The sequence below is a fragment of the Lepisosteus platostomus genome, chromosome 9, assembly GCF_059453375.1.
Source record: "Lepisosteus platostomus isolate fLepPlt1 chromosome 9, fLepPlt1.hap1, whole genome shotgun sequence".
In the NCBI taxonomy this organism is placed as follows: domain Eukaryota; kingdom Metazoa; phylum Chordata; class Actinopteri; order Semionotiformes; family Lepisosteidae; genus Lepisosteus; species Lepisosteus platostomus.
Window position 1 is genome coordinate 53,251,794 of NC_142619.1, and position 12,457 is coordinate 53,264,250.

At 38.2% G+C, this 12,457-nt stretch overlaps 1 protein-coding gene across 11 annotated transcripts in view; it reads right to left on the reverse strand.

Moving 5' to 3' along the window:
* The window catches only part of pclob (piccolo presynaptic cytomatrix protein b), a 150,131-nt gene that overhangs the window by 49,563 nt on the left and 88,111 nt on the right, over positions 1–12,457 (reverse strand). For 8 of the 11 annotated variants that reach the window (XM_088645580.1, XM_088645573.1, XM_088645579.1 and 5 more), the window contains exons 8-12: positions 8,471–8,497; positions 7,635–7,709; positions 6,232–6,368; positions 3,613–3,688; positions 484–609 (exon numbers count right to left, since the gene is read on the reverse strand). In XM_088645580.1, coding sequence (XP_088501706.1) covers positions 484–609; positions 3,613–3,688; positions 6,232–6,368; positions 7,635–7,709; positions 8,471–8,497 — 441 coding nt within the window. The remainder of the gene's footprint in view (positions 1–483; positions 610–3,612; positions 3,689–6,231; positions 6,369–7,634; positions 7,710–8,470; positions 8,498–12,457) is intronic. The other 3 variants (XM_088645581.1, XM_088645575.1, XM_088645572.1) reach the window with 2 other exon arrangements.

Here is a 12,457-nt window from a genome sequence, read left to right on the forward strand (position 1 = left end):
TATCCCTCAGATGTAGGTCACTGTGCTACAGTATATATAATGTACCTATCTGTGACACATACTCTTTAAGCACACCCCAGACATGGAAGGCTCCTGGCAAGATACCTTTATTCACAGGTCGGAGTTAACTGTGAAACATTGAAGAGCCGCTGGCTTTCACTTTACTGCAAAAACTATACACCAGATTTGGAATCTGAAATCCTCACCGATGACCCCTCCCCCTGTCAGCATTCTAAAATAGCCAAAGCTAATTAATATATAATATTCATTCCCATGATCCTTAGCAATGTTCTGAACTCATTCCATAAATGTGGAAACATGTTCCCCATGACATATTCTGTATAAGCCCCGATTCATGCACCTGTGCCCTCTTGGCTCCACATAAAACCATCACAAATCAGAATTGTAATTAAGCAAACTTATGTACCGTACGTTACTGTTTAAATGACTAGTTTATTAATTACATTCCCCTAGAACACCTACCTTCGACAATTTTTCCTGTCTGTTCAGCAGTCCCTCCAGGTAAGACTTTGGCAATGTACGCTCCAATATCTCCTGTGTTTCCGGGAATTTCCTTTCCACCTACTATTCTGATACCTAACCCGCTGCCTAAAAAAACAAACAGGAGATTAAATATTTCCAGTACATACTGAAGTGCTTCATTTATAATAGAAACACAATACTCAAAGATGCCAGGGGACTGACTTAAACAACATGGCTGGGATGCACGTTCCATACTCTCACAACTCTTTGTGCAAACAAATTCCTCCTTTTCTCGGTTTTAAATGCACTTTCTTGTGGCTTCCACTTGTATCCACTTACAGTACATGATGCCAGGTCCATAGAAAAGTTACAAAAGCAGTTTAGTAATTTTGTAACTTTTCATATAGAGATAAGAGATAAGATCACTTTATTGGCCAAATACAATTTCCTGTATTAGGAATTTGTCTTTTCGCATACTCCAGCTTGCTTTCTATGAGACACACAGACAGGGGGTCAAAGCGCAGGGTCAGCCATTTCTACGGCGCCCCTGGAGCAGTTGGGGTTAAGGGCCTTGCTCAGGGGCCCAGCGGAGTAGGATTCCTCTGCTGGCCGCGGGATATGAACATGTAAACTTCCAACCACAGGCGCAGATCCCTGTAAAGGGCAGTGGTGATTTTCATTAACAGAACGACACGATGCAGTGGCAAAATCTGTAAGCTGGATAAGTGAGATTGACTTTACCCTGACAGTATGTACTCATAACTGCACTAATATTTGCATTTTGGTTGTAGTGGATGTTCTTCTTCATCAACTTTTTCCTTGGATGTCCAACAGGGTGGAACTTCCTGTCGCCTGGTGGCAAACATTCTGTGTGCCAGCCCCTGTATGCGATGTGGGCCTTAGGAGCTGCCTTGGAGACAGCAATGGAACTCTGGCAGCTGACCATCCTCATTTCATTTGCTGTTTTTTCCACTGCATATTTATTAGGTGGGGGAAGAGACGGAACATCTCTAATTTATTAGCTGTTTTATATCAACCAGTGCCATGTGCAGACAGTAAAAGGATTATTTTTTTATACTCCCTGTCTTTCTAACTGTTCATTGACACTGACAGTCTTACTCTACTCTTAAGACACACATGATGTGTCTTACAGCCCAACTGAGCCAAAAAATCATCCCTCTTTTCATTATTCATGACTGGCCTTTGGGCGCACATTCACTATCATCGGAGCATATTTTACTGGTATTTGAAACTGTTATACATACAAAAAAGTCTTATCATTTTGGATGAAAACAAAGTTTTCACAGTTTCAACCATTTCATTTGTCTCTTTATTCTAAGTAAGAGCTAGATATGCTATAAATTGATACAAAAATCATCTTAAACTATGTTTTGTCTAATAAATTCACCATTCTTTGTCATAATACCTTATTCCAGATCAATAATATAGTTGTCACTGTGTCTCTTAAATAAAGTTCTTGAAAAGGAAAACTTCAAATCTCACTGCACTTACAGAGTTAACCTTGTGGACTTCTTCGTGATCAACAGTAAAACAAGAGCCAGAGGAAAGAAATGGAAACTATGTGAATCTAAAACTGAGAGTAAAAAGTACTTCTTTTACCCAAAGGGTAAAACATAAACAATCTGTCCGGCCATGTTGTTGATGCTGATACCCTGGTTTCTTTCAGGAAACAGCTGGATGAGATCCTTGGATTAATTAGTTACTGCCAAACAAGCTTGATGGGATAGCCTCTTCTTGTTCGTAAACAGTACTTATGTTCTAATCCTTGCTGAGGACAGCAGTGTAGTTGGGAAACTGCCTTCATGTACAGGAAGTGTGATGATCACATTTCACTGAGACTTCTGTGAATCCCAGTCCTGAGCCAGCCTGAGGGTGTCCCAGGTTTTCTTTCTCACTCCTCATCTTCATGATATCATTATGACATCACTGAATTAATGATTTGACTTTGAAGTCAGATCACCTGTTATTTTAAGGTTGCTATTTGTAAGATACATGCTATACCTGCAGGAAGCATGGCCCTCAAGGAGTGCAATTTCCCTTTGAGGCTATATTTGGTTTGTAAAATCGACTGAATACTAAAAGGCTGAGACCGTTACTACATATGTTATGTATGTCTAGTAACAGTACACAGAACATTATATGTAGTGACAATCTCAGCTTTTTTAGGTGCACAAATGTATATTTTTCCAATCTACAAAAAAAAAAGAAAACTGCCACAAAAATGTGGAGTTGGAACAATAAGGCTTGGAGATTTAAACAGCCGTAATTTAAAGGATGGCCATATCCCCAATATGCACACTTGAGGTCTTGTGCCCTTTGTATGCATGTTCCTGCTCATCTTGGGGTGTCCCATTTCTAAATTTGTGTTTCCCAGGCCTACTCAGGAGCACCCCCAAGGCGCCCTATAGGCACCCTTCCGTAAAGTGCACATCTGAGCGGAGTTCTCAAAAGGGAATCACCCAGAATTCCTCGCTGAATGATGACGTTTCGTGTTCTAACCTATCAAAGCGGAGAGAAGTTGCCGTGGAAAATAAAATATTCAAGTGTTAGTAAAATTTTACATTGCAGTCCTGGATTCAGAGCACAGGTGTATGGAGTCTTGAGTAAGGTACAGTACTTTAACCAAACTGCTTTAGCAAATCTACTGTAGCTGCATAAATTGATTCTGAAATGGACTGTAACTTCTGTAAGCCACTTTGGTCTCATACTGTATATTAGCTAAGAAGAATAATTTATTCATAGTCAGATGGGTTTACTGCTACAGAAAGAAACAACAGTTTAATACAACCACTCGTTAAGAGTGTCGTTAAGACTGTGTGTGACTGCCTACATACAGTATGTATTCTTTATATGAATTAATGATAAGGTAATGTTCCTTGTTTTTTTTCTGCAAATTAGAATGTACATGAAGACTTTAGAACAAAACACCTCGTTTATTAAATAACATAATTTCTTTACGAATAATCTTTATTTATCATTCATATGGTAATGAGTATCCCACTTCCAGAGACAGAGATTGGCGTAAAATTTTAACTTATATGACAAAAGCATCATAAGCATTATAGCTTAACTCTAATTTTTAAATACTATGTGAACTTAAAAACATACCTGATACACTGTGGTCTTTTGGATCCTTCTGCAGTTTCACTCGAATATTGGGAAAACTGTACTGAACGGGCTTGGTCTAAAAGAAATAGAATAGAAATGTTAACCCGCTCTTGGGAATAGACAGTTACATTTAAAAAAAATATTTAAAAGAGCTGTGCCTCTCTTCAGCCCCAAACAATGAGCCTGTCATCCAATTCACCCTCTGAGTACCTGGCCAACCCTCAGGAGTGTATGGACAAAGCCCAGGCTTTCACTTGGCAACAATGTTCGCTAGGTGCCAGAAACAACAATATGACTTGCACAATATCAGGCTATACTTGGGAGGATCCCAGCTCCATGTTTGACTAGCTCTCAGACACTGTAGTGTATACCAGGAGAGGTTCAAATAGCATAGGAAAGTGGTGGTGCTCCACTGTGGCCAACAGGCTCCATATAAGAAGTAGAGGGCTAAAGGGAGACACTGGTCCTGTAGAACTCCAGGCATCCCCAGGGGAGACATAGGAAGGTCTAGGCCACTCTGCCATTAGTGTCACTAGCAGACCATAAGCCTCTGACAAATGGTCGCCCAGTGGCCCCAGAGACCCTTCCAAAGTGCAAAAGACAGATCTGAGATCTGAGACTGGACCTGCTGGCTGGAATACAAGATATGCCAGCTGGCAGGACTGTATGAGGCCAGAAAAACAATCTGGCGCTAGACAAGTGCACTACGGTGCCAGGTGATATCTGGAGCTCATTGAACACAGACAGGACTGCAAGGAAAGTAAGGTATGTAGCTCTGCAATTTCTGCAGGGTTCTGCTGGAAAAGCGAATGACAGAATTGTTTTTCTTTATTGTAGTTGTAAACGTGAGGAATTTCTAGTTCTGTTCATTCACTTCAATCATTCCTTGTGTGTTTGTGGCCTCCATCATGAGTATTTGAGTGAGTAGCATGGATAGAGCTGGGAATGACAGTAGTCTAACGTAAAGCAAATAAAGGAGTGGAATGGCTCCTTCAGCATCAGGGACAAAACAGGTAGTAATAATAATTAACACAACAAAAACAGACAAACATCACCAGCAAATGTATATACGGTACAACAGTGAGATAGGATACGAGAGTTATTTTAGAATGTTTGAAAGTGAGACTGCAGAGGGGATGAAAAATTGCCTGAGTCTGTATTGATACACCTGGGGACACAGAGGCATTTCCCAGATGGGAGAAGTGTATAGTAAATGCACCGTAGAGGGGGTGTGCCACACTCTTCATAATGCTCTTCTTTACTACTTTCTGTTTGCAGAGGGCATACTGTATACCTGTAGTGTGATCTGATTTCCCCCCAAGAATTTGCTAAGGAGATAAAACCACAAAGAGCCTCCTGAGTGCCTCAACCACTAAAGGTGCTCATCTGAGCACGGGGGGTGGCTCAGTGCTCCTTGATTCGACTGGGTCATGTTGCTAGCTGACTGTGACCAGTTCCCCAAGAATCAGCATACACTTGGCTGAGCAGCACCAAGGGCAGGGTGGGATTGGTCAATAAGGGCTCTCAGTGACACAGTGACCTCTGAGGTGCCTTCAACATGTGGGATGTACCTCTCCTCCAATCGGCAGAGAACCCCCCACCCCCATGGGGTTGTGATACCTTTGAACTTTAAAAGATAAGTAGCTTGAAATTTTATAGAGTCAGGGTGCTGTGCCCTCTCTTCTTCATTCTCCACTATGTGCACTCGTGCGGCTCGTACAGTACCTGCCAGCTGTCTTAAACATACACAGCAGGTGATTCCATATGAGGTGGGTACAAAAATGGGCAACTCTAAGTCAAAACAGTTATAGTGGGAGACAACACTGAGGTCCTGCATACAAGTAATAGGTTTATTCCATGCTAAAAAGAGAAGAAAGAAAACAAACGCACCTGAAGAAGGCTCCATGGCCAAAACATTGTGTTTTCTTTCTTCTTTTTTTTTTCAGCATGGAATAAACCTATTACTTGTTCCATACAGTATGTCAATCTCACTGAAATGCTGTGTATTGTTTTGAAGGCTGCTATTGCAAAGAGGAAATCAAAGTTGCCTGTAGACTTCACAGCTGTACAGTATGTGTTGAGGAAGGCTAAAAATATAATCAGAATGATCCTAGGAACATGTTTATACAATATTTATCACTTTATGCATGTCATATAATGCACACACATTTATACAAGTGCTATTTACAGTACATAATTTTTTCTCTGGCTGCATAATTATCTCCAACACAGAATAAATTATCTTAATTATAAAACAGAATGTCTAATTTGTATTTTCAGTAGTACTATTGGAAATTATACCAACCACACAAATTGTGCATTTTCTCAGATTCTTAGGTGTCTGTTTCACTGGTCATAGTAGAGCTTTGCTGCACTGATAAACCATAATAAGGGCTCTGCCTCTAAGAATTAGAAGTCTCTTTAGGCAGCTCTGCTTTCTAGTGCTGTGAAACAGCCAGAAACTTAATACGTATTCATATATCCCATAATACACAGCAATTGCTGCTCGCTATTACCATCACAATACTGGAAGTTGTTCCAAAGACGACCTACTGTATAAAGTTGGTACTCAAAATGTGTATTGTTCTTGTTAAAACCATAAAAAACAGGTCTCCTTACCTCTCCTTGCTGGTGCTGGCTTTGTCTGCTATGTGATGTTCTATCACTAAGCCTCCGATCCACAGCGTGCCCATTTTCCAGGCGGGAATCACGAGGCTTGTCAAACCAATCAGTCTCCTCCCGGCGCAGGTGGTAAGCTTTGGAAAGCAAGTTAGAATCAATTGCCCCATCCCAGAAGAAAACAACAGCAGTGATGGACAGCAGGGCATAGAACAACCTGCTTATTGTATTGCTTGGGATCAGTAAGTTCATGCAAGGAAACGTGTAACACGTTGGGAGAAATAAAAAAACAGTAAGCAGAAGCACAACGAGAGGAAAGACAGCTAAAACATACATTAGGCTTTAATGAAGGTCTGTGATTTTTGAAGGAATACTTCCTTCATTTTTCAAGGTGCTTGTCAATAAATGTAATCTATTCTGGAAAAAAAGGTCTTTCATCATAAGATGAAAGCTATTTCCCATTTTCAAAAACTAGTAAATTATATTTTTCAGCTAAAAATGAATAGATGGTATACTAACATGTCATGTGTACTTCAGTTAAGTTCATAAGAATGGCACTGACCATTTGCCCCAAGCATTAAAAAAATCAAAACTACCACCTAATCAGCATGGGTTTTGAAGGAAATTAATTTCTTATATCGCCTTCTAAAGGTTTCACGAAACTACCTCCATATTTCTACTTCTTTGAATGCCCCTAAGTGACCTTTAAAGTTAATTTATTTGGAAATGTCAACCGAATCTTGCAATAAAATATGGATGGTTTTGGACTCTTACGTTCTTCACAGAAAGAATGAGTTTGTTTTGCATATATAATTTTTTAATCACTGTTTGAAATTGAAATCCCAGAATTTCACATACTGCCTACAGTAAATGCGAAAAATGCCATACAGTTTTCTTTCAATTGACATTTTTCTTCATGTTTGTTTCAAGTGTTTGACTTACAATATTGACTTATTCAAATCCAGGAGTGCTTGACTTTATGTAAAAGTTATAATCTAGCAAGAGATCTATCTTAAGGTATTGTTTTCCCTATGTATACTGTAAAAACAACAACAAAACAGAAAAAAATATAAATATAAAATATAACTATTTTAAAACAAATTTTACTATGTGTTATACTTTTAATACATTTTAGTTTTGTATCCGTTATTGATATCTGCAACATTGAATGTTTACAAAGAATAGATTTACAATACCTTGGTATAGAACAGTTCCCTGGGCCTGTTTCATATACTGTAGTATGATTAGTATTCATCTTCGTGTTTCTTTCTTAATTTAGAACTCAGATTTGTCAAAATTAAATGAACTATTATTTGTTTTATTTTCTTCATGACAAATAAAATATGAAATCTAAAGTCTTCTTGACTTGTGCCAAATGAAGAAATGTCTAGGAAAAAAAATACCGTAATTTTGCTGTGGAACGCTGCATCCCAATGTATTCTTGGCGCATTCAAATGTTTTTTTGTAGCGATCACATTCTAAAAAGGAATTAAACTGCAGTCAAAAAAGATGCAATTAACCTCTTATACATGGAGTGATGAAGTGTCAAATTAAATGGACTAAATCTGTCCTGAAATCAGTTTTTTATACATGTATGGTTATACTGTGTACTTAAAATGTAATCAGTCCGTCAGCCTAAAATGAGTGATGTTTCAACTAAATTAAAGTTGTTACTCTTTATGCAAAACATAAATTGTGAACTAGAATTACATAACTGTGGTGCGCTGCTTTCTCAACAAGAGAAAACAGAAAAGTGTTGATACCATTGTGAGTTGTAGAGGTATAATATTACAAAACAGACAAGCCTTTTTTCTTTGTTGTTGTTGCATACGTCAGTCCCATACAGCTGTGATTAGACATAGAGGTTGCCAGACAAGATACAAGTTTTTTAGTACAGGTCATCAATTCACAGAAGTGACAGCTAATTTTAGCCTCCATTAACAATACGAAGAATGTATCAATCATGGTGTGAACCAATGGTTTGAGTGGATAATAATGAATGTACTACAGAAAACTTGGAACAAGTATATTTTGCATTCAAAATTATTTTTTACACTTACATTATTATGCATGTAGATAAGGAAGACTCACAATCCCTAAACAACAGCTTTGGGTGCATATGGAGATGAATACCAATGGATCGGAAGTGTACCACTGAGATGCAATTTGTTCAAACCATGAGACATATGGTAAATATATATTTATGCTTTATGAGTTTTAAAATTATTTTAACTCTCACCTTCTAAATCCCAGCTAGTGCCTCCTGCTGTGATGCAAAATTATGTTTTAGAATCTAAATGGCAAATTACTACAAGAAAAGGTTAGTGCTTCCTACAGCAGAAAAGACATTGATGACTGTCTCTTTCATCTGTGACTTTTCTGTAATCTGAGAATCTTTATCTGAATTCAGCAAATTATAATATAATGAGTATAAGTACTGTATAATAAGTCATAGGTATTTATAATTGAGGCTCATAATGGTGGATTATACATAAATATATCTATATATAAGCCTGCAAACTGTTTCTGCAAATTCGGTTCTGATCTAATAGGGAACCTTTTCATGACCAGAAATATCCAAGAGGGTTTTACCATGAGTTTATGTTATATTAAGATGCTATAAAGCCACACTGTAGGTCATACAGTAATGTTAAGTAACTTTGCGAATGGTATACTGTACATATGAAATTCTCAATAACTGACAATTTGTTTTTGTCAGACAAATTGTCAGAGGGACAACAAAATCGGTAAATTAGTGCTTTGAAAGTATACAGTAAATACTACTATGAATAAAACTAATCTTGCAAGACACAGTCCATATTCTCCCAGAGGAATAGCACTTCACAACCTCTTTAGCCTTACCTTACTCCTTAGAAACGTAAGCAATTAGTAAGTTCAGCATTTACCCTGCCTTGATTTAACGTGATTATTTCTCCCAGACACATTTGTGTCACCAGAGAGGTGTTAAATACCACAACTAGGACAAGGTTATACTACACTGTACCGTATGACATCTAATTTCACATAATGGCTGCATATTCTGTCCTACTTAATGCATTAGCTTTAGCAGGATTAGTATACTGCAAAAAGCAGTAGTATTTGATTTATGTTATTGTTCTTTAGCAATATTAAGGATCAGCCTTAATAGAAACAGAAAAAAAAAACATGCCAGTAGAAATATAATTGTGGCAGATCAGGTTTTGAAGATTGTACAGTAACAGCCAGCTGCCACTAGAGGCTGACAAAGGCCTCAGTCACTTGTAAATAGTTTCAATGGGTGTCAATCAGTCCATTCAAATTTTGGTGACAGTGGTGGTTGAGTTTTTGGTAGAGGTCTGGAGAGGCTTATTTGTGTTAAGTAGTGGGGAGAAGGGACTGTTTGTGACTGCAAGACCTGTTCTTATGGTAACTCTGCAATAAAGACTCCTGCACTGTACAGCGTCTTCCTGGTGAGTTTACATGTGCTTAGATACTGTAGCCAGAGTAACTCAAAGATGGGGTCTGTCATAGCAATAGTAATTATTTTCTGCTTTTGTAAATGAAATCCCTATCCCTTTCCCCTCTCTTTCCACCTAGCAATATTTTCTTCTTGAAAATGGTTACTTAAGAAATTATCAAATTTCTTTCATCTTTTTTTTAAAGGGGGATAAAGGCAGCATTTAATTTTTACCTAAATCCATCAATTGCAATATGTTTTTAGTTCACATCCAAAGTGGAAGTCATTTGTTTGGAAGGGTTAAAAAGGGCATTTTGTAATTTCTGATAACTAGAAGTGCTCCAGTCAGCAATTCACAGGATAAACTGTTTGGTAAAACTTTGTTAACTAAATAGAGTAGTAGGAATGGGCAGTGCCTTTAAACAGGTTTTATCTTAGAATACAATGTCTTCATTTTCTTCCCATTTCTTCAATTCACAGGTTTATTAAACTGTTTTCTCATCGAAGGATGTATTTTCCTCCCACGTCTATAGCGTATCAGCAATTCTTTCTGAACATTTTAATATGTACTAGAGTGCTGCCAAAAAAACAACACAACTAGTTTTATTACCATTTGTGGGCACAATTATACCGTATGTAAGTGATCAGGAACATTATGACAGTAAACCCTTGTATCTCAAGTAACAGCCAATTAATGAGTGGGACATTGATGATTAACCTAGAAATTGTTTTATAATGATGACGATGGCTTGAAAAGCTTGGCATTTTCATTCTTGATGTCATAGCAGGGATGCTGTACAAAAGATTCAATACCCTCAAGGCAAATCAGTATCCCGCTGAAGACAGCCTTAATCACCCCACCCTTTTGCACAGTACCCATACACATGCAACTTTCCTCCTTTTGGCATATTTAAAGTAGGGCTGCAGAGCTTGTGTGTGAAAGGTGGTTACAGATGAATAGATCTCCTCCAACTAAAATGTGGAACACATCTTTTCAAAACAAATCTGCCTTTCAGATTTTTCATTAAACATCAGCCGCTGCTGTTGCTACTCCCACGACTCTAAGGCTGAAACGCAAGTTTTTAAACACCTGCCAATCTGCTTCCTTTGGGACAGAGAACACGGAAGACAAAAAGTGGGTCATGAATGCAAATTGGACAGACACGTTCACACTGACGTTATCTTGTAAGTAGCCCTCCAGTGACAGGAGGGAACCTGCAGAGGGGAAGATAACTCTCGGTACACTGGCATATGAGAAATCTTTGGCTTTATTTACAGCAGCTATTGGAGAGGCGGCTTAACTGACTTTCAGACCACAAGCTTCCCTTGGAGAGATTACTACCCAGAACAGTTCCTCCAAACCTGACAGTTTTACAATGCACTGGAGCTACTGTACCTCGGCATGATAGCTACAGAACAGCAGAAATGTTTCCTGCTGTGTATATGCAGTACACTGGATTTCATAAAGCTGTATTTCATAATGGACATTAAGAGATAGGGTCCATCTCTGGTCACTTTACAGCTTCTCTGGCCCAACCGCTTACCTTCTCTGTCCAATGTTTTGACACCCAAGGATGCTGGTTTCTGCTGTCTATCTGGGCCTCACAGTCCCCTCATTCCTTATCTCTCTGACAAGTCATAAAACTGAATTACACAGATGACTTTGACTCTCTAATTCTGTCCCCGGCACAAACTCAGCACTGGTCCATGGCAAGCTACACTGTACATTGGAACAGGTGAAGGTTCATTCCAAGCTGAATGAATTTCGGCTGTGGAGCCTTCTTCAGGCGCGTCGACACTTTGTGTTTCTTTTCTTTTTACCTTTCAGCTTGGAACGGATCTTCACCTATTCCTTTGCAGACAATGAATGCTGCCACAGCTCCCTACTCAAATATATGTATTGTCTTGCTAGCAATTCCAAGCAGCTCTCGCACAGTGTATGGAGATTCCCAAACTAGTCATGGAATTTAACTCCCATTTGCAGCTCAAGGAAAATCCCTCTGCACCGCAGGTGACAGTTTTTAACAGACAAGCCTCTTATAATCAGCCTCTTATAATCCCTATTGTTTCTAACAATATACACAACAGACGTTTTCTTCCTGTGCAAAGTGTGCTCCACTCCATTATTTCTCGTGGTAAGGATAAGAATGGAATGTGATGATTTAAGTAATAAACAAATACCTGATAATACATACAGTAATACTACTTTACTGTTAACACTGCATGTGGCTCTCAGAGACCACTACTTCATCTCTTCACCTCACATCTGCACCCAAAAGTTATGCATTCAGATTTTTGGGACAATGCAGTCTCTACATTTTTATTTTCTCTGTGCTATTTTCTGTTTTTGCCAGAAAATGTAAACTTCAAATGCTTCACTTAAAATGACCCATGATGTTTACCCTCTACACTTGTTAATCCACAGACTGTGAAAAATTCAACATACCCATGTCACAAGAAATAAATCAAGGATTTGTTGCAGCCCTAATTTAAAATTATGCCAAAAATCATGTTTTTTGAAGAACTGTAATGATAGTACGATGATTGGTTAATTTTTCAGAACATAAAGACATGCAAATTATATCAGCAGGCATATAGACATCCTATGGCAGTCATAAAAAAATCAAATGCATGCAAATTACATTTGCTTTATTTTAATCAATATACACATTACATATGTACTGTATATGTACATGCAATTGTATGACACTGAATTGAGGTATTGTTAAAATAATGCTTGTGAAATAGTAACAAACCATAAACTTCTGATGTGGAAAAAATGCATATTTT